The following is a 23,649-nucleotide window of genomic DNA, read 5'->3' on the forward strand; positions in this document are numbered from 1 at the left end:
ATCATTAAAGACTTCGGTAAATCAAAAGTATGCAATCCTCCAACACGAAAATGTCACTGAGCACATCTGACTCAGGCAAAAAGCCAGGATTAGATGATGTCAAAGGTCTGCACTTTGGTAGTTTATTGCAGTCATTGCCACCAAGGTGTTCATGCCTCACTGTGTGCACACCACTCTAGGATGTGACATTGGTGGTCCTCTGATCAGTAGGTGGAGTCTGTTTTCTCCACCTTGAATCTGGGCCTGACCCTATGACTTGCTCTAGTCAATGAGACAAAACAACCATGACTTAAGCAGAGGTTTTTAATGTGCTTCAGCTTCACGGCTTGGCCTCTTTCACTTCTAGGAACGTCTTTGCCACCATGTAACAAGTTCCAGCTAGGCTTCTAAAGAGGAGAACATCTGAGGAACCAATTTCCATGTAAGTGAGATCATCCTAGACCACTCGGCTCTAGCCGAGCCACAAGTAGACCGCAACAAGCAGCCAAGTCCAGGAAACATCACAATCTATACAGTAAATGTTGTTCTAAACCACTAAGTTTTGGGGTGGTTTGTTACATAGCAAAAGCTGTTAACAGCTACTTCCATCATAAAGCCCAAACTTTGACTATGGTTTGTTATAGTCCATGACCACATTTTTCTGGAGATGGAATCTTGAGTCATTTGATAAATTCTTTACTCCATGATCTAAGGAATGATACTAGCTCCGGACTGATCTGCTTCCAGAAAGAGAATGATAGTCATCAAAAATAGCAGCTTGTATTTCACAGGAAAATTCTGTTTCCTTGTTGTCTTAATTATTGTCTACTAACCACATATCCATGGGAAAGGGATGTTGAGACCTAGTAAAATGGACCTAAAAACCAAGGGTATAAGGAATTTTTATCTTGAGAAACGTTCACATGAAAGTTATATAAGTATTTTAACTAGCCTCAGACTCAGTAGGATTCATTGTATGGCATAGATGCTTAAATAGAGGCTCCATCCAGAGAATGATAGAGATAATATTCATAGAGACAATAATCTAGAAGACTAGCTCTTGTTTTGGGTGCTGCATTTAAAGACGAGATTAGGTCCTAAGGAGAATAATTAAGATGTGGAAGTTCAGAAAACCATGAGACAAGTAAGAGTTAAGGGAACCTCAGAGAAAACTTCCCAATATTTTTGCAAATGAAATTATAGTTATGAATGAGGGAATGGTTTTAATTTCATTTTTCTAGGTTCAAGAACTAAGACCAACAAGTGCAGGAAGTTAAAGGCAGAACTTTGTAATATTTAAAGGGGTACTACAATCAAATAGGTTGCCTTGAACCACAGTGAGGTTGTTGTCACTGGGTGTGTTCAAAGATTGTTCATCTTTGCCTAGGGATATGGTAGAAAGAATTCATGTACTGAGAGAAACACTTGAGAAGCTGACATCCAAACCGACCTTCTTAATCCAAGGTTCTATGTTTCCGTATGAAACATCTGCATGCATCTCACTACATTTGTCTTTTCAAAACCCAATAAAGCAACTCTTTGGCAACCTCATCTTGTTGGTAGCCCCATCAGTCTTCCAACTTGGTCTTGATCTGAGAGGATATGAGAGAGAAGAGGTGCTAACAGAAGAACCTAAGAAATTAATTCCTTCAGCCTTCTGCCTCTTACTTGGACACACGTTTAAATGGATTAGCTTTGTTCTAATAATAAAGAACAAATCAGATGTCACTTTTTGACATTCTCACATAAAAAATGTTTTCTGAGTTGAATAAGGTAAAACTGTATTTACTATTAAAAAGAGAGAGGGGCGCCTGGGTGGCGCAGTCGGTTGAGCGGCCGACTTCAGCCAGGTCACGATCTCGCGTCTGTGAGTTCGAGCCCCGCGTCGGGCTCTGTGCTGACAGCTCGGAGCCTGGAGCCTGTTTCCAATTCTGTGTCTCCCTCTCTCTCTGCCCCTCCCCTGTTCATGCTCTGTGTCTCTCTGTCCCAAAAATAAATAAAAAAAAAACATTGAAAAAAAAAATTAAAAAAAAAAAAAAAAAAAAAGAGAGAGAAAATCATTGTCATATTGTAAGGAAATAATAGTGTAGAGTATCTTACATGTAACCGGTATGTTTCATCTTAAGAAAAAATAGGTGTGTTGCTAATAATTTTTTAATCTCATAAACTCTCAGTAATATGTTGTAGATAGCATTGTTAGTGAAGATATTAATAACCTACCTAGTACCAAAATGAATAAATATAACTTTGTTTGTTTATTTATTTTAAATGTTTATTTTTGAGAGAGAGAGAGAGCAAGCAGGGGAGGGGCAGAGAAAGAGGGGGACAGAAGATCTGAAGCAGACTCTGTACTGACATCAAAGAGCCAGATTCAGGGCTCAAACTCATGAACCATGAGATCACGACCTGAGCCGAAGCCGAGAGCTGGACACTTAACTGACTGAGCCACCCAAGCACCCAACACTATTTAAATAATTATGTTTAATACTTATGGAAAAGTGTCATGAACTGAGATGGAATATCTCTAACAGCCCACATATCAGCTCACATGACACTGAATGGCATTTGACCATAGTACTTGCTTCATATTAAAAACACTACCACTAACCAGAAGCTCAGATGCTGTGCAGCATCCTGCCCCCATGAATCAGACCTCTTGGACATTGATGTCTGAGGATAGACTCAGAATATACTCCACCTTTTCTCCTCTCGTGATTTATTGACCCAGCCTTCTCTTAATTCTTTTTATTATCTCTATCTCTCCCCACCTATACATCCTAAGTATATGTTTTCTCTAAAACTTTGCCTTAATAATATTAGCAAAGGGTTAGAGTGCACCATGTTCCAGGCACTGTGAGTTTTTATGCTTCATCTCACTTAATTCTCAAAATACCGAATGTTGTAGGTATTTTATTATCTTCATCTTAAAGAAATTTACCAAATAACTGGACCAATAGCCATACTAGCAAGGAAAAGAACTTACTCTTGTATCCAGATGTCTGCTTCCACTTTACTTTGCTACTCTTATTTTCCGGGGAGGAGCTTCCAAAATGTGAAAATGAAGATCCCAATGGATACAGTGTAAACCTTGGCAAGTGATCAGATATGAGTACGAGAAAGATGGTGGAGTAAAAGAAAACCGATATTTTGAGTGTCTGTGACTGGGAAAATTGTGGGGTCACTAATCAAAACCAGAGACCTGAAATAAGTAACTAATGATGAGGCATCATTCTATGCTAGTTTTTTTTTTTAATGTTTAGGTAAAATATCTGTAAAATTAAAATACCCTACAAGATTAGAGCTGCAAATAGACTTGAAGACTAGAAAAAGAGAAAGATAATAATGGATGTGATAAAGAGAGAGCAGAAGATGGCAATGGGACTTCTGTTTGGTGAAATTAGAAAACACTGGAGCAGTTGGTTATGTGGGCCACAAAAGAAAACCAACAAAGTATTAATATGAAAATTAGACAATGAGCCTAGATAATGCTGATAATACAACTTCGTTGGAGACTTCTTTGCTATGACTTTAGATATTCTCCAATAATGCCCTTGGTTATACTAGAGGAAAAGAGGAAAAACGGCTGAAGGGGGTTGCGTAGGACTGGGAATGGACAAACTTGGGAGCTCCACAGAGCCTGTCCAGCAGGTGATAACAGACTAAGTATTACCATATTCCTGAACACAGTAAGGGAGGGAAACAAGTGAAACCAAAATTGTGAGTATAAGCTGAGAGAAGTAGAAAAGGCAAAAGGACACACAATATCACTGATGATAGAACAAGTTCAATAGAGAGACAAGGGGATAGACAGAAGGACAGAACATTGGGGCCACAGCAGGATGTTTCTAAGTTTAAGATCTTGAATGTGGAGAAGTTTCACCTGATGAAGTAATTCAGGGTGTGACTACGCTGCTAAACAGTAGAATTGAAAGCCAGGGAGATGAAGGTTAAGAACTTTGCAGCCTTGATTTTAAAAGGTTCCAAACTCTAGAGTCGGACACAGACACACCCAAAGCTGAATCCTCACTCTGCCACTTGTGATCTGAAGGTATTTAAACTGTTTCGTAAATTCTCTAAGCTTTACTTTTCTTCAGGTACGAAACTGGGGGTGGGAAAGATGATAGTAGCACTATTCACAGAACTATTTTACAATGTACAAGAGAACAAGGAGGCAAAACGCTTGGCAGAGTGTATCATCCAAGTTAGCTTTTACTGTTATTGTCATTGTTGTTGCTAACAAAAACTATCCTCAATTAAGTAGAAAAAAAAAGGACAAAGAAGCAATCACACAAGAAACTATTGCCTAATTTAAATTCCAAGAACCTGACTTAGGCTCAAATTTCAGACTTCTCTAACCCCGTGCTTTTTGAAGTGGAGGGAACAGGCCAGGAACAAATAATTTATGACTTTGATGAAGGAGGCTTGAAGATTAAACATTTACTGTGTCTATAAGATCCGAGGCAAGAGGGGTACACAAATGTTCAGAAGATTCTCCATCCATTTGGACCTCTGATGAAATTGCTAATGATTAAGAAAATGACCACAAAGGATACTGATGACTTCCAAAAAAAAAGAAGAAGAAGATAAAGTTCTAAAAAAGATAACATAAAGTTCTAAATTCATTGATTACATAATTAAATACAAAAATATCAACATGAGATATGATTGTACTTACTTGTGAAGAAGTGGGTAACATTACTAAAAAAATCTTCAAAGACAACTAAGAAGTGGGATACACTCCAGTAGGCACCGTCTCCAAAGTACTCCTTTTATTGAAAAGTTAGTTACCTAGGGATAAATTCTCAGAAAGCTCTTATATTGTAAAGAAGATTGTGTACATGTATAATGAGAAGGTCTGTAACTTTCATCAGATTTTCAAAGAAGAATATGGCCCCAACATTTAAAAACCACTTCTCATATATATGGGAAATATTTTCAAGAGGTTTAAAATAGAATGGTTTCAAAACCTAACAAAACATCTAACTTTACGTTGATTACATTGGTGGTTTATGACACTACTTGTTTAATATCATAACACATTCCCATAAAGAAACCAAAATTATCAAACATTCCCCACCCCCCACTCATCCTCCCACTCATCTTTCCTGGGACCCAGGAAATAAATGAAGTGAGTTCTTCAGTTTTCCAAGCTGTGTACAGGAAAAGGGAACCTAAGCAGAACCTGGTAGACACTCTGGGTTGAGGAAACAGAACTAAAAGCCCAGGAGACTAAGATGGCTAGAGTTTACAGGACAAAGTGCTAGAGAATGAAGGGCTTCGTGGAGAACTCTGAAGATGTGCAGAGAGCCAGCTTGCGTTCAGCAGCGTGCTCATCAGCACATGCATGTAAGGCAAGTACAGAAGGCTAGCAAAAGAACCTGAAAAGATTAAAAGGGACAGTGTCTGAGAAGGATGCCTGTTCCCAATAATCAGTGGGACATTAGATAAAGATCACACAACATTATGCTTCCATAATAGGGAATAATTAGCTTTGGACTAAAGCTAATTCTGTCTTGAAAATCTTCAAAACAGAACCCCAAATAGCAAACTTTTTCCAAGTAACTTAATTGCATCTCAGCAAAAAAGTTTAAGAATATTTATAGAAATACAGGGGCGCCTGAGTGCTTAATCAGTTAAGCATCTGACTCTTGATTTCAGCTCAGGTCAGGATCTCATGGGTTTGTGAGATCCAGCCCTGCATCAGGTTCTGCGCTGACAGTGTGAAGCCTGTGTGAAATTCTTTCTCTCCATCTCTCTCTGCCCCTCCTCTGCTTGCTTGGTTTCTCTTTCCCTCAAAATAAATAAACATTAAAAAAAAGAATATTTATAGGAATACAAAAATATCCCAACAAGGAATACTTTTACCCAACCAGATAAGATTCACAATATGCAGAATCCAATAAAAAAAATTACCAGGCAGGTAAAGAAGTAGAATATATGACTCCCAATGTGGAAAAAAAAATCAATCAATTAAAACCAACCCAGAACTGACACAGATACTAGAATTGTCAGGCAAGGAGATTAAAACAAGTTATTATACCTATATCCCATATGTTAAAAAAGCTAGAAGATATATTGAACATGTTAAGTAGAGATATGGAATATATATTTTTTAAAAATTAAATTCCTGAAGATAAAATTATAATTCCTGAAATTAAAAAAAATAAACTGGATAGGATTAACACAAGATTAGACATTTTACAAGAAAAGATTAGGAATAGATTGGGAGACATAGCAAGAGAAACTATCCAAAATGAAAAGGAGTGAGCTATGGAACAACTTTAAGCAGCCTAATATGCATGTAAGTAGAGACTCTGAAAAGAAGAGAAGGAAGGGAAGATCTAAATAATATTTGAAAAAATAAAAGTCTACTAGAACTGATACATGAATTCAGCAAAGTCACAGGATACAAAATCAATAAAGAGAAATCAGTTGCATTCTTATACACTAACAATGAAGCAACAGAAAGACAAATAAAGAAACTGATCCCATTCACAATTGCACCAAGAAGCATAAAATACCTAGGAATAAACCTAACCAAAGATGTAAAAGATCTGTATGCTGAAAACTATAGAAAGTTATGAAGGTAATTGAAGAAGATATAAAGAAATGGAAAAACATTTCATGCTCATGGATTGGAAGAATAAATATTGTTAAAATGTCAAAACTACCCAAAGCTATCTACACATTCAATGCAATCGCAATCAAAATTGCACCAGCAGTCTTCTCGAAGTTAGAACAAGTAATCCTAAAATTTGTATGGAACCACAAAAGACCCTGAATAGCCAAAGTAATTTTGAAGAAGAAGACCAAAGCGGGAGGCATCATAATCCCAGACTTTAGCCTCTACTACAAAGTTGTCATCATCAAGACAGCATGGTATTGGCACAAAAACAGACACATAGACCAATGGAATAGAATAGAGACTCCAGAATTGGACCCACAAAAGTATGGCCAACTAATCTTTGACAAAGCAGGAAAGAATATCCAATGGAAAAAAGATAGTCTCTTTAACAAATGGTGCTGGGAGAGCTGGACACAACATGCAGAAGAATGAAACTAGAACACTTTCTTACACCATTCACAAAAATAAACTCAAATGGATAAAGACCTGAATGTGAGACAGGAAACCATCAAAACCCTAGAGGAGAAAGCAGGAAAAAACCTCTCTGACCTCGGCCGCAGCAATTTCTTACTTGACACATCTCCAAAGGCAAGGGAATTAAAAGCAAAAATGAACTATTGGGACCTCATGAAGATAAAAACCTTCTGCACTGGAAAGAAAACAATCAACAAAACTAAAAGGCAACCAACAGAATGGGAAAAGATATTTGCAAATGACATATCGGACAAAGGGCTAGTATCCAAAATCTATAAAGAAGTCACCAAACTCCACACCCGAAAAACAAATAATCCAGTGAAGAAATGGGCAGAAAACACGAATAGACACTTCTCTAAAGAAGACATCCAGATGGCCAACAGGCACATGAAAAGATGCTCAACGTCACTCTGCATCAGGCCAATACAAATCAAAACCACACTCATATATCACCTCACGCCAGTCAGAGTGGCCAAAATGAACAAATCAGGAAACTACAGATGCTGACGAGGATGTGGAGAAATGGGAACCCTCTTGCACTGTTGGTGGGAATGCAAACTGGTACAGCCACTCTGGAAAACAGTGTGGAGGTTCCTCAGAAAATTAAAAACAGATCTACCCTATGACCCAGCAATAGCATTGCTAGGACTTTACCCAAGAGGTACAGAAGTGCTGATGCATAGGGGCACTTGCACCCCAATATTTATGGCAGCACTTTCAACAATAGTCAAATTATGGAAAGAGCCTAAATGTCCATCAACTGATGAAAGGATAAAGAAATTGTGCTTTATATACACAATGGAATACTACATGGCAATGAGAAATAATGAAATATGCCCTTTTGTAGCAACGTGGATGGAACTGGAGTGTTATGCTAAGTGAAATAAGTCATACAGAGAAAGACAGATACCATATGTTTTCACTCTTATGTGGCCCTGAGAAACTTAACAGAAGACCATGGGGGGAGGGAAAGAAAAAAAAAAGAGAGGGAGTGAGCCAAACCATAAAAGACTCTTAAAAACTGAGAACAATCTGAGGGTTGATGGGGGGTGGGAGGGAGGGCAGGGTGAGTGATGGGTATTGAGGAGGGCACCTGTTGGGATGAGCACTGGATGTTGTACGGAAACCAATCTGACAATAAATTTCATATTAAAAAAAAAAAAAAAGAAAAAAGAATGGCTGAAACTGTTCCAAATTAGATTAAAAGAAAAAACTATACATCCAAGAATGTCAATGAACCCTAAGCAAAAGAAACATGAAGAAAGCTATACCAAGATATATCATAATCAAGTTTCTGAAATCAAGTGATTAAAAGAAAAATCTTAAAAGCAGCAAGGGGAAGGAGAAGACACACATACAGAGGAACAAAGATAAGGATGACAGCATATGTTTTATCAGAAGTAATGCAAATGGAAGATAGAGGAGCAATGTCTTTTAAGTACTAAAAGAAAAAAAAATCCTTTCAACCTTAGAATTCTATATCCAGCAAAGATATCTTGTAAGAACCAAAGATGGAATTTTTTCAGACATAAAAATGCTGAAAGAATTCATCTACAGCAGACCCACACTACAATAATAGTGTATAAGAAGCCCTTCACATAAAAGCAAAGTGATGCTGAATGATTTAATACTCTACACCAAAGAATAAAGAGAAACAGAAATTAAAATTGCACAAGTTAGAGCACTACCAAACTCACCTGATGAGGTCATCATCACCCTGACACCAAAAACCAGATAAAGACATTAGAAGAATAGAAAACTATATTGACAGAAAGATTAATGGTCACCAAGGGACAGGGGTTGGAGAAAGGGACTGACTGTCAGGGGCGCCTGGGTGGCGCAGTCGGTTGAGCGTCCAACTTCAGCCAGGTCACGATCTCGCGGTCCGTGAGTTCGAGCCCCGCGTCAGGCTCTGGGCTGATGGCTCGGAGCCTGGAGCCTGTTTCCGATTCTGTGTCTCCCTCTCTCTCTGCCCCTCCCCCGTTCATGCTCTGTCTCTCTCTGTCCCAAAAATAAATAAAAAAAAAAAAAAAAAAAAAAGGGACTGACTGTCAATTGGCATGAGGAATATTTGGGGGTCTGGGGGTGGAAATGCTCTGTATTTCAAATGTATTAATAGATTCACGGATGTAAATATCTGCCCAAACCCATCAAATTATAATTTAAATGAATACAGTTTATTATATGTAAATTGTACCTCAATAATCTGATTAAAACAAACAAAACAGTGCATCTGGCAGATACTGTGGTTCGGCTCACTCGTAACCAATCCAGTCTCCTTCTAAAGTGTCTTCCTGTACTGTAAAGGCTAGAAACCTAAAAGCCACATTTCCCATTGTCCTCCGTTGTTTTCATAGGTGACTGATTCAGTAACCACAGATATACTCATTCACTGGAGACTTTACTTAGGAACAGAATTATGTAGGAAAAGGGGCAGAGAACAAATCATCTGTTTTGCTGGAGAGGACCAAATCCAGAGGCATTTCTGGAGCCAGCACCTTCCTAATTGTGGCACAGGCTTCTTTGGTGGCCCATTTCTGCAGAGAAGTTATACAAGTTCTCTCTGAAAGCTGGCTTAGAGTCTATATTTCTAGTCTATAAACTACCTATGCTTGGTAACAATTCCTTCATTCTTGAACTGAATAAAATAGCACTTTCTTTTTTTTTCAACGGTTTTTATTTTTGGGACAGATAGAGACAGAGCATGAACGGGGAAGGGGCAGAGAGAGAGGGAGACACACAGAATTGGAAACAGGCTCCAGGCTCCGAGACATCAGCCCAGAGCCTGACGCGGGGCTCGAACTCACAGACCGCGAGATCGTGACCTGGCTGAAGTCGGATGCTTAACCGACTGGGCCACCCAGGCGCCCCTAAAATAGCACTTTCAATGGATACTGAATTATCAAGCAGTCACATCTCAATATCAGCTAGTTTAAGAGACCTGCCTAGATCAACAGCTCTTCTACTCCTCTTCATTACCAGAGTCCCCACTCTGATTCATTCTATGTTTTATAGCTCAGTTCCAATGTGGGTTTTATAGATTTCTACTGTAAAAATTTTATGGTTGGTCCAGAATCAACACACTATTTCTAACCTATTTCCTACTAGAATTTCTAAGATAACTTATGTCTTCAGGAACACAATTTTTTTTGTGTAAAGATCTCCTGATGCCAAATCAACAAGATTATTGCTTTAAAAGTTTCAAGCTGAACTTGCTTCCCTACCCTCCACCCCTCCCAGCCCCAAACTAGCTCCTTGACCCTCCCTCTCCCGATGGAGCATGCCAGGACAGTGAAGATTTGTTTTCTAAAGTAATTTCTTTCCCTTGACTGTTTCATTGCTTCCATCTTTACATAGAAGTCTGGCTGGGAATGAGGGTCATCAGGAAAAAAGAGCTGAGCATTCTTGTTAATTCCTCTGCTCTTTCCCATTGTACTCTGTTAAGGTCCTTGCAGTGGAGACCCATCCCTGGGTCTGGCACCACCTATCCCTGGGTCTGGCAGCAATGATGCAGGAAAATAAGGGAGCTGTTGCAAAACGGCCTCATGCTCTCTCCACCCCATCTCACTGTCTCCCACAGTGTGCCTCCATATGCCTGTTTCTGTTCTGTCGACTTCATTCTCCGCCCCTCTCAATTTCTCTCTCTCCCTCCTTTCAAACAGTTGTATTGCACAGATGATTCATACATCTTGATTTTTCTCACACATCTAAATTTAAGCTAAATCAAATGGTTTCGTGTGACCATTTAAAACATCACAGATGTTAAGGAAACTACCAACATCAGCTTCTTTTCCTCCCTAGGAATCATGCTTCACCATGTGCCAAAACCCAGCAGAGGGCATCCTTCCATTTCAGATGAATGAACTCTGCAGGGAAAAGGCTCTCTCTCCAGTTCCAGCACTGTGTTCCATTTACAACTGCACACTGGAATTTAAATAAAGGGGTTTTTGTAGTAGGAGGGGAGTTTGTTGTAGAAGTTGTTTTCTGGGGTGTTTGCCTCCATTTAAATTATAGATTTAGAAGTAAATCTCTTTTCATAAGAAAAAAATGAAGAGGAAAAAGAAATCCGTCTCTGGTCTCTTTCCAGATTTGGGGCATTAGCTTCAAATTGCAGAAGCAATAAGGTAGCACCTCTGTGATCTTTCCTTCTCTAGCCCACTGTATTAATAAAGTAATCACAGAAAAAAGCAATTGAGAAAAAATCTGCACCCCACCTCTCTTGTCTGTCGCACTCTCCCTCTGTCCATCAAATGGAAAGAAAAATATCATTACTTCCTGTTAGATCATCTTAGAAGTAGGAAGAAGATAAGTATGGTCAAAAGCAGTGCATCAGGTAAAGCCAACCTTCCACCTGTATAAGGAGGCAGTCACCCACTATGTTTAATTGGGTAGATCACAGAAACCAAAATTCCACAAAGGGAAATATCTTCTACCATCATCAGAATTTTTCCAGGGTTAAAAGGCAAATGACCAAAACCCTTATCAGTGATTTTTCCCCCTGCTGTGGGTGAGTTTATCAGATCCTTTCATGGTAGGAGAATGTCATAGAGAGAGAAGGAAAGAATATGAAAGGACAATAGAGCATCATACACTCATTCAACATACATTTCTGAGCACTTTGTGCCAAAACCCTTTTCTAGGTATTAAGACTGCATCAGCAAACAAAGTATCAAAGATCCCTTCCTTGAGGTAATGTGCCAAAAAAGCTGGGGTTTGAGGAGTCTGGCAGACCTAACTTTGAGTCCTGGCCCTGTCACTTGACTGGCTTTGTGACTTGAAGCAAAATAATTAATGTTCTCTTTTGCAAAATAAGGATAAAGTTGTTACTATTTATTAAAAACATACTTTGTTCCAGGCACAAGAATTGAGCATTTGTATATATTACATATGGTAAAATTCTCACAATTAGTCTGTGAGAAAGGTTCTATTATGCTTCTCCTTTTACAAATGAGAAAACCCAGGCACAGAGTGATTTCTAAATTGCCCAGAATCACATAGAAGTGTTGGAGCATGAATTTGAAACAAGGCTGTCTTGCTTCTCAACCAGTAGAGCAGAGTTGTTCTCTAAGGCTATCCTGGGGATTCGATGAGATGAATGTGTAAAGCTGAGAGTACAGTATAGTATCATTATTACTACTATTATTATTAATTTATCACTCATGACTGCCATTGTTGTAGCTTTCTGGGACCTAAGGGTACATGTTGAAATATGATAAAAGAGGCTCAATGCATCAAATCAAAAGTCCTCTGCCTCAGAATGTAGTCTGTGTCCAGCTCAGGTTAAAAGTAGGATTGCAGAAGTCATACCCAGGAATCATGGCTTCACTGCATTTATCTTTCCATAAGATGACAGGCTGTCTCTAACAGTGATGGCTCTAGACAGAATATCAGAACAGTTTCCCTGTAACAAAACATGAGCATTTCCTGCTCTGGATTTTTTCTAACCTTCCCTGAAAGCTGAGGGTTAAGACCAGATGCGAAACAAAGCCAAGATCCAAATATCCATCTGCCTTTTGACAGCAGCTCTTTGTTCCCTGATAAGTGATCTAGGGGGAGTCAGTCCCACTCCCTCAACCACTGGTGTCCCTTGGCTCTTTGTTCTTACTCTTTCTAAAGTGCACTGTCCAGAGCTCTCTTCTCGGGCTTCTTAATGACTGTGCGACTGTGCGTGCTCTTAGATCGATGGGGGTTAATTAACGCTAACAGTATTATTCAAAGAAAAATGAAGCAGTCATGTTTCTTGGCTTCTCTGGGAGTTTTCTCTTCTTCCTGTAAGCCTAAATTTGTGTCTCACACTGACAAATTACCAATATTCAGAATAATTTTAAACAACAAGCAGATAAAATTCTGGCTCCAGGCCCCATTTCTTATTGATTTTGTTTCAGGACCACCATCTCAGTTTCATTAGGTAGGAAACTGAGTGTTCGATAATGGGGTATAAGAGAATTCACAAATGTACATCTTTATAAATATTCTGTTTTTCTTGTGTGCAATAAAAAATAGTTTTTATCTCACATGTCAAGCTTCATAATGCAAAACTCAAGTCAACTGAACATTTAAAAAATGTATTCCTATTCAAAAAGGCAATTTAATGCTGATTTTATCTCACCATGCTTCTGTAGGGATGAACACTGTTAGCAACACATCATTTGGGACAGAAATAAGTGCTTCAATTCCTTTGGTTTGAACTCCAAAAAAATAGCAAATGTCCCAGGAGTTATGTTGCAAGTTGCCTTGTCATAGGCTTATAGATTTCTAACAATGCTGGTTGGGTTCAATAAAAAAGAAGATTTTCCTTTGCGGAGTACTTACCCCAAGGTAATGGCCATCGATGAACACCACAGGGAGGGAAGGAGCTTCAGAAACACGCCGGCATCGCTCATCTAGCTCTTTTCCATAGTCACCGTTCAAAGCTATGTTTTTCTCTTCAAATTTTACTCGATGGTTTTGGAAGATCTTTCTAACCAGTTCACATCTTTCAAAGGTTGTTCGTACAACACGAAGGCAAGTGGTATAAATCACTACACGGTCAAATTCTAGGTCAGTTGATGGTTGCTGAAGAAAAAACATTGTAGTATAGTGTCAATATTTGCATTTACTTTCTTACATCTTATTATTTTAAGACAATTAGCATTTCAGTGTGTTATACATTAAAAGTATGCAGTAAAGTTGAAGTGCCATATTTGTCAATTCTAATACATGTTTTTATGTTAGAAAATCTGTAATTAAAAAGTGGATAATAATCAACATAATTTAAATGGCATAATTTAATTCACAGTGGTTTTTTTGTTATCAGTGGCAAATCAAATAATGGTATATCTTCAATTGATGATGTCTCACATGGCATACCGTGTGGTAAGATAAGGAATGATTGAATGATCTCTCTTGTGTTTTGTAGACATTTTTCAATTACCAGATCTGCCTCTTAAACCCAAAGTAAAAAATGTGACAGAACAGTCAAGGTTAGTATTTCACCATTTGAAAATCCTCCCACTTATCAATTTGACAAAGTTTATGGTCTTCGGGCCACTATTTCCTGGAAATAACAAGATGTGTATCATAGGATTGTTCTGAGGTTTAAGTGGCACAGCAAATGTGCATGCACTCTGTTGAGCAACAGAGCTCCAATGTGCAGCGAGAAAGCTCTGCAGTGACCCAGAGGGAGTGCATAGAAACCAACACCATAGTGGCCAGCGGGTCAGAGCCAGACATGGAAAGGAAGGAAGGAAACAGGTACACTACAACAGAGGCAAGCAACTCTCACAAGCAAGACGATTCTCTGTGTGTGAATCTTGTCTTCTATATTTCCTGCTACATCTGAAGTCAGTGACTGCATTCCTGAGAAAACCTGCCCAGTACTGCTAGGGCCACACAACATAGGCCCTGACAACATTAGGAAAGATCCTCTTCTTCCTTGTCACAGTCTTCCTTGAAGGAGATTAAACAAAATACAACTATACCATGAGACCAAGGGATACGTGAGTTTTCATTGGGCCACAGTCGTTGAAACACAAGGACGTAACTTACAAACCCCTGTTAAGGCAAAACTTTGATTGGAAACCAGTCCAGACAACTAAATGCTAGAATCAGAAGGTAGGATACTAAGCTCCACCACTTTGTATTCAAAGAAGTCAGAACAGTGCATCGGAGGTGAATGTACACATAGTCCTAAAAAGGTCTAAAGTCATTAAGATGGCAAGGCAATGATGTCCACCTCACCAAGAAAGAGGACATTTTTTCCTGATGACACAATATATCAGGGATGAAAGAATCACTGCTTCCCTCAATAGAGTTTACGCGCTAAGCTGAAAACCCAGAGACTTGGGGGGACCAAACAGGTGTCATAAATGCTGGGCCAGACCAGAAATAAAAGAGATATTAGTGAGAGGTAAAAAGTCATCTGGAAGATAAAAAATGTCACTCAGCTTTAGGCAAGCTTCAGGCTGTCAGGCACGTTACTCACTGTTGTCAGACATGATTGTTTAATTAATTAATTAATTAATTTATGACATGATTATCTTAAATATAAGCTTGAAATCTGATTTTTTTAGGTTATTTATTTATTTATTTATTTATTTAAGAGAGACAGAGAGAGCATGAGCAGGGGAGGGGCAGAAAGATAGGGAGAGAGAAAATCCCAAGCAGGCTTCACACTGTCAGCACAGAGGCAGATGCAGGGCTTGATCCCATGAACCATGAGATCATGACCTGAGCTGAAATCAAGAGTTGGACACTTAACCGACTGAGCCACCCAGGTACCCCAAAATCTGGCGTTTTATGGAAAATTTTATTCTTTCTAAATGCCAGACCCTCATTAAAAATGTATTCAGACCATGTGGACCACAATATTTGAAGGCTGAATTTGGCCTATACACTGTTAATTAATACTGGAGTAGAGAAACATTAGATACATCTAGACTCTGCCACTGGCCATCTTTGTGTTTTGGAGAAGCTAATGAACTAGTAAGCCTCAAACTAGTAAGTTTTGTCAACTGTCAAATGTGATCTACCTAGCAGGTTTGCTGAGGAGACTAACCAAGAAAATGAAAACAACTAGTGTAGGGCTTGACATGTACTACTGTGCTCAGTTACACAGTATTACACTCCACATTGTGCGATTTGTAAGATTAAAAACACAAACAAGAATGAATCAGTGGGAAAAAAATGAGTGGAGTTAATGACAAGAAAGGGGGATTGTTACTATGCTCTAGATGAAGAAGCATTGGTTTTATCTTCATGTTCATGGTTATGGGCAAGTAGGGAATCAAGAAACTCACGACAAATTACTGCAGCTCCTGGAATTGCACTCAGGGTCCCTTTTCTCTGATGACATTATGTGCGTAAGTATGCATTGTTCCTCGGGCTGCAAGGCTGCTAGATCCACATTTGATTCCACCAACATGTTCCACTTTTTTCAGTAGCTACACTTAACTTTTGAAATATTTGAGAAGACATACATTTTCCCCATGAGTAGAGGTGGGAGAGTTTAAGATCGGACCATTCTGCTGTCACAGTAACCAGCTCACATAGGATTCTCTTTGCCTGTACCACTTCTCTGTGTGTCTCTGTGTGTCTCTAAGGGACACGCATTTAAAAAGTAGTAATAAGATGGACCCCTATTAGTGGCCATGTTGGATGCTGTTTAATGTAAAAGGAAACAAAGATATCACTTTACCTCCCGTTGAGAATGAGCTTCACCTGCAATCAATGGATCTCCAAATGTGTTGGATATTAGAATAAATTGGGGAGTTTTTAAAAATGCCCAAAGCCCAGGCCAAGTACATAATAATTAAATCCGAATCACCAGGAGTGAAAATCTCAGAACTGTGATTTTTTTTTTTAGAGCTCTGAAGGTGATTCCAATGTGCAACCAAGTTCTACTAGTTAGATACCAGTTGGAAATGCAGAAAAAAGGCTTCACCCTAGATCTGCTGAGTCAGAATCTGCATTTTAACAAGTTCTCTGGGGAATTTGGATTCATATTACATTTTAAGGAGCCCCAGTGCAATCACACTGACAGCTTGACCTGACGGAGAAACTGAGTTTATGTTCCTTTAAAATAACCGCTAGTCATTCATTCAGTTACTAGAATCATTTATTTGCCAAACATGGTGCTAAGGTACTAGATATATAATGGTAAACAAACAATATTGTTCCCTAACAACCTGAAGCTCATAGTTTTTCTTTTATTTACATAAATAAATACAGATTCACAAACTGTTAAGTGTTGGAAAGGAAATGCACAAGTTGTTATCAGAGGCTACTGAAGATGTGCCTTTTCTTGTTTCAGAGTTTGAGAAAGTGTTTTCTGATATTTGAGCTCTGCTCTGAAGGACAAGAAGGAGTTAGAGAAATTAAGTAGGTAAGAAAGCATGGGGTAAAGTATTATAGGTAAGTGCAAAGACCTTGAGATGGGAGGAAGACGGCATGTTTGAGACTCTGAAAGAAGGTCTTTTGGGACACCTGGGCTACTCGGTCGGTTAGGTGTCTGACTTCAGCTCAGGTCATGATCTCAGGGTTTGTGAGTTCAAGCCCTGCGTCGGGCTCTGTGTTGACAGCTCTGAGCCTGGAGCCTGCTTTGGATTCTTTGTCTCCCTCTCCCCCTCCCCAGCTTGTGCTCTATCTCTCCCTCTCTCACTCAAAAATAAATAAACATTAAAAATTTAAAAATAAAAAAAAAAGAAAGTCTTTTGCCAAAACACAAAGAAAGAGAACTACAGTAGTACTGATGATTCTGGACAGGTATGCAGGATCTATATCATGTTGTACCTTTATAACCACCTTAAAGATCTGTGAGCTTCAACCTCAGAGCAATGGGAAATTCCTGAAGGTTTTTAAGGAAGAAGGGAGGAATTTACATAAAAAAAAAGTAAGTGCAGCAGGGCGAGTGCAGATAGTTGCACAGAATGTGTATAGCAGGGTCTAAATGAATGATTCCTTCAGGGCTGTGTAGCCCACAACTGGAGCAATCATACTCAGTCTTATTCCCAACTCCCTTGGTCTTGAGAACTGAGACTGAATACGAGGATAAAATGAGGGTAGGAAATTTGGTTATCTATTGGAATAAGCTGTTAAGGAAAGTGTTCTAAAAAGACCTTATTGAACAATTTTTGGGGGTATGATTTGAAGTAGATCTTCCTAGAGGTAGAAGTAGGTTGAATGATTTCCCAAAGTCTTTTCCAGTTTTATAAGATGAATTTAATGATATTGTCTTTGGCAAAAAAAAAAAAAAAAAAAAAAAAAAAAAATCCTCTTCTACATTTGTGTCATTTTCTGTCCCTCAACAGATTTGTCAAAGCATCTGGCCAGAAATCTAAAATAGCCGCTCAGTGGTTACTGTCCTTCTTCTCCCTTCTAGGGGTTACCATGGGAATAGTGTAATGAAGATGGATGCATCTGAGACAGTGCTGAGAAGCCATTGGGATTTGCAGCCTGCTTGTTTTGAGAGAGCCGACCTAGATATCATAAAGGCAGGCCACTTCTTCCCTTCCACGATTAAACAGATGAATCTTAGGAGTGACCTGAAGCCTCACCAGAGCCTGCAGCAAATGCAGATATGTTGGCAAGGGACGGAAATTGCTACGCACCAAGACATAGAGGTTACGCAATAGCCAATTTATGTCCTCAACCTGCACCTGCCTTGCAAGAGCCACTGTGAAATTGTAGTATTCCAGTTACTTCATCATCTTGGGGCAATTCTGGAGCCCCCATGCCCACTGAAGCCCCCATGCCCACAGGAGCTGCCACTGGAATTCAGGCCAAGAATTAGTCGCCACCGCTCCCTGACAGAGGATCCCTGGAGCAGACCCAGCTCCTCAGGCTGGAGGTAATCCAGTAGGTTATTTCCATTTGACCCTTTGCCTGTCCAGCCTGGCAATGGTTTAAAAAGGCCTCCTGAAATAGGGGCCCCCAGACACCTCCAGGAATTCAGGTCTTAAACAAAAATAAAAACCAAAACCAAAAAGTAACATTTTAAACATCAATGGCGGATAGAATGCTAGAACTTTACATTCATTTAATCCTTACAATCACTTACACTTTGTTATTGCCTGCTTTATTTGTAGACTGAGAAAGCTAGGCTCAGAGAGGATAAGTGTCCTAAACAGGGTGACAGAATCAAAATTCAGTAATTTAGAAAACTGGAACCAGATGCACATCTTTCCAAAATCCACGTGTTTCCACTGAGCCAAGATGAACCACCAAATGATCCTCTGGTTTCATTACTATCTCCCCAGGATAAAGCTGTTGCCCAAACACAGATGGCTATAGACCTAATTCATCACCTGTGAGAAATGTTCGTGATTTAAAGAGGTTTAACTCTTTCCTAATTATGTTCACACATGTAACAGGAAGTAACATCACAAGAGGGGCATTTTAAACTTTCTTGTTTCAGTCTGAAGATATTCCTTGGAGATGGGGAAGGTGTAGAGATCTTTCCTCCTCTACCTGAGAACAAAGAGGTGAAATGATTAGTTTAGAGCCACACAGCATGTCAGAAGGTAAACTGGGACTAGACTCAGACAGACTTTTTGATTAGCAGGCAATGGGCGAAACTGGCTCCAGGAAACACCGTTTTCTTTCTTTCTTTCTTTCTTTCTTTCTTTCTTTCTTTCTTTCTTTCTTTCTTTCTTTCTTTCTTTCTTTCTTTCTTTCTTCCTTCCTTCCTTCCTTCCTTCCTTCCTTCCTTCCTTCCTTCCTTCCTTCCTTCCTCCTTTCTTTCTTTCTTTCTCTCTTTCTTTCTCTTTCTCTCTCTCTTTCTCTCTCTCTTTCTCTCTCTCTTTCTTTCTCTCTTTCTCTCTTTCTCTCTTTCTCCTTTCCTCCTTTCCTCCCTTCCTCCCTTCCTCCCTTCCTCTCTTTCTTTTTCTTTCTTTCTTTCTTTCTTTCTTTCTTTCTTTCTTCCTCTCTTTCTTTTTCTTCCTTCCTTCCTTTCTTTCTTTCTTTCTTTCTTTCTTTTCCTTTCTTTCTTTCTTTCTTTTCTTTCTTTCTTTCTTTCTTTCTTTCTTTCTTTCTTTCTTTCTTTTCCTTTCTTTCTTTCTTCCTTCCTTCCTTCCTTCCTTCCTTCCTTCCTTCCTTCCTTCCTTCCTTCCTTCCTTCCTTCCTTCCTTTCTTTCTTTCTTTCTTTCTTTCTTTCTTTCTTTCTTTCTTTCTTTCTTTCTTTCTTTCTTTCTTTCTTATTTTTTAAGTATGCTTCATGCCCAGCACAGAGCACTGCAATGCAGTGCTGGAACTCACAACCCCAAGATCATGACCTGAACTGAGATGAAGAGTCAGATGTTTAAGCAACTGAGTCACCCAGGTGCCCCCTGGAGCTGTCATTTTAAAGAGCAGGTGCTTGCCTGTGGAAGCAGGGCTGTGGGCCTTTGTAAAGGATGAGAATTTTATATCTCTTTCTTTCTCTCTCTCTCTGTCTCTGTCTCTCTCTCTCCCCCTCCCTCTCTATGCTATTCTGTAAATCCCTATAGCTATATGCATGTTCTGAGATGCACCCCCCAGGGAACTTCTCTGTGTCCCTTTATAAGACACAGATTATAAAAATAATTATAATAATTATTAGTTACTGTATGACTGCATAGATATGTAGTTCTTGGGGCTTTACATGTAGAACTTTCATTTATCAAGAGATAAGGATTATAATTCAAGCTTTACAAATAAGGAAACTAAAGCTTAGAATAAACTTAAGGTGCCCAAATACCTCAGGAAAAAAGGAACAGAACCAAAATTTTAACCTGGGTCTGCCTCCTAAGTCCTTGCTTTTGCCACAGGAAGATACTATATACCCCTCTTAAATACACCCAACCAATGGGCCATACTGTTCTAGAACTGAGTGATTAAATATACCATGGACGAACTGTCACAGGGACAGTCCTAGAAATTCCCCTCACTCATCCCTCCACTTCATTCTACTATCTCTGGCTGGATGTCATTGCTTTACACAGACCTTCACCCATCATCATATGGAAAATGGGCCCTCTACCTTCATACCCAATTCTTTCCTTTATAGTACCTAGCACTGCTAGACATTACCTTGTGTTTGGTTATTGATTTGCTGTCTGTTCCCCCCAAATAAAATATTACCCTGCCAAAGCAGGAACTAAGTTTTGTAGTTTTGTTTACAAGAATTAGGAACCAAAAATATGACCCGGTACGTCGTAGATGCTCAATAAGTGCCTTCTGGCCTGTTTCCCACACATTTAATTAGAACTTAGTTTGAATTTGCCTCTTAAAAACTGTACATTCTTGGACAGTTATTTAATCTCTTCAAATTTGAGTTTTTCTTATCTATAAAATAGGGACACAAATGCCTCCTTCATGAGGATGTTTTCGGATTCAATGATTTACTGAATAGAAAAGCCCTTGGTATGAACCCTGATGCATAATAAACACTCAATAAATGTTACCTTTTGATTATTAGTATTACCATTATTATAAAACGTTATCGACACACACCACCAACAGCACTATCACCCCCATCATTATAACCAACTTTGTGAATCAGACTAACTTCATCTTGGACAATTCCGCCATGATAACCACTCAGAGACCTGAAGCCTTGAGCACAGCATCCCCCCCTCCACATTCTTTCTTTTTATTTAATCACACACATAATAACCCTTAAGTACACCCTTGAGGCATAGTGTTCTTGATCTGCCCTGGAGCTATGACTATGACCCACAACTATTCTCAAACATTTCCCCCCAGTTGTTCCTCATCAGTACTCCCAGCCTCTAGGAGACAAAAGCAGGTCTTACAGGAAGTGGGGTTGTGGACATCTCCTCATCTTGGGCAGAACCCCAAGACTGCTGTCCATAAATCCCCTTAATAAGCCATTTCTTATCAAGTTGGACTTATCTGCCTTTTTCTTCAGTTTCCCATCTCCTTCAGCGTTTGGAGGTCACTTTGCGCATACCTCCCTTTCATGGAACACCAAGTCCAAATTCACATGCCATCAGCCTCATAAGCCTGAATGGCAAAGTTAAACCTCATATTTACACAATGATCAAAAATTAAATCTTTTTAATGAGTTAAATTTCCAGTTACATTTGTTTGGATGCACCATCAATTCTAAGAGTGAAAACAACAAAGCAGACCATATACATCAGATGCCATAAAAATCCCTCCTTTCTAACTCTGGGTGTCCCCTTGGTGGCATGAAAGAAATGCATGGGCACAATCTTTGCATGCAAAGATTTCTGAAGAGTGTGTTTTCTGTTTTTGTAATGCTCTAAGACCATATAAGTTAATGAATTTCAGTTATTACCTCAGGAATTATCTACTTGTCCAAATCAATTATTGAGTTGGCCTAGACATTAACTGAAAAGTCAATGAACCCAATGAATCCTTCATACCAAACAAACAAAAATGTATTTTTCCAGAAAGTTAAGCTGAAACAATGTTGATTTCATAGCACATCTGAGTTAATGAAAATGAAGGTGCCCACTCCTCCGCCATAGAGACCTTAGAAAAATGTCTCAATTCTGCCAACTTTGTATTAATCAAGCACGGGGATGTTTCACTTGAAAATATAGATTTTTGTCTGTTCTTCAAAAAACAGAATCTGACAACATTAGTTTTGTTGCATTCTTGTACAAAAACAGCAACTGAAGCTTGGTGGCAGCTACCCTCTTTAGTGGCATATGTCTCCTGTGCTGCGTGTAATGAATGTCATTCCCTTAGATCTAGACAATTTCTTGCATTAACATTACCTGCATTGCTTCTTTCATTCAGAGCTTGTGATGCTGCATCCAGTCTAGTGAGTCTGTACACACACCTTATATGGGAGGAAACTGAGACTCACAGTTTATTTACTTGAATCAACTTTTGGGGGGAAGCAACATGTAGTGGGGGAGGGAACCCATCTTGAGCCAATGCTTTGGCACTTAGTAGCTGCAAGAACTTAGGGAAATCAGTTTACTTTTCTGGAACCAGTTTTTCTCTTCTCTAATATGGGAATAGATATAATCCAGCTGACAAAGGAGTTGTAGAATCATATGTAAAATGCACCTGAAGACACACTGTAAATTATAATACTTTACAAACACAGCAGCTGTCATCACTGCCCAGCCATCCAGTTGAGAGAAAAGGAACAAGCCTCTAATGGAAACCACCTTCCTACCAAACCAAATTTCTCCTCCCATATGAATATTTTGGTTTCTACAGACATCGTCAGAAATATTATTTATTGGCCTTTGTTATTCTGCTCATCTCTGCAGATAAAACTGCCATCAAGGTGAGTGCCAAAATCACATTCAGGAACATCCAATCCCGGGTGATGTGCTTTACAACACTGAGAAGCCAGGCAGCAACTGAATTAGGAACATCCTGCAAATGGAGACAGTGGGGGAAAAAAAAAAAAACAAAAAAAAACTTTCCCTCTCATCCTCTGAAAAATTCACATTGCAAAACCAGAAGAGATGAAAGTGTTGAACAAGAACATCAGAATAATAAGTGGGTAGAGTGCCTTCACCATTTTCCTAATGCCTTTCATCTTTTTACTTCACAAAAACCTGGCACTCTTTCTTAAAGGTATAGGTGCCCTTTTTCTTCTGTTCTCCCAAATATATACATATCATAAATAAATCAAAATCAAACAATGAAAGATTAAAATCTTCCTCAGTTTTCTACATCAAAAAAAAAAAGGCTGAATAATCAGCTAAATGAGATCAATCCCTTTTAATGGGTTGGGATGTGACAGGAATCTCCTTTAGAGGTTATAATACCTGCATCTCATCTCAGCTTCATGGTTTCAGAAATATCAGTGTGATGAAGAGAAGTGATCTTAGTCTCTGTGGAATTCCCAGAATAGATTGAAAACCAAGAGCAACAAAGGCAGTGAAAACTCAGAAGTCGAGAAAATTGGAACCAGCCCCAGGCAAATCCTTATTCCTGCCTCCTCCTGGGGTATCCAGGTTTAACTCTTATGTCCTCCTGACTATTCTGATTGTCATGATTCCAACCTCACCTAGGTATGCTCTTCTCCAGATTCCAAACACTGCACACAGGAGAAGAAACTGCTGGAGAGTACTTATGGAAAGCTTGGAAGTTGCCACATGAAGCTGATATATGTATTTTTT

General features: G+C 39.1%; 1 protein-coding gene across 2 annotated transcripts in view; it reads right to left on the reverse strand.

Moving 5' to 3' along the window:
• GRXCR1 (glutaredoxin and cysteine rich domain containing 1) overlaps positions 1–23,649 on the reverse strand; it is a 316,157-nt gene that overhangs the window by 45,874 nt on the left and 246,634 nt on the right. Inside the window, exon 2 of one of the 2 annotated variants that reach the window (XM_058722726.1) lies at positions 13,391–13,633. In XM_058722726.1, coding sequence (XP_058578709.1) covers positions 13,391–13,633 — 243 coding nt within the window. Of the gene's footprint in view, positions 1–13,390; positions 13,634–23,649 lie in introns of those variants that run through there. The other variant, XR_009259609.1, reaches the window with a different exon arrangement.

Source organism: Neofelis nebulosa, chromosome 3 (assembly GCF_028018385.1).
Source record: "Neofelis nebulosa isolate mNeoNeb1 chromosome 3, mNeoNeb1.pri, whole genome shotgun sequence".
Taxonomy (NCBI): domain Eukaryota; kingdom Metazoa; phylum Chordata; class Mammalia; order Carnivora; family Felidae; genus Neofelis; species Neofelis nebulosa.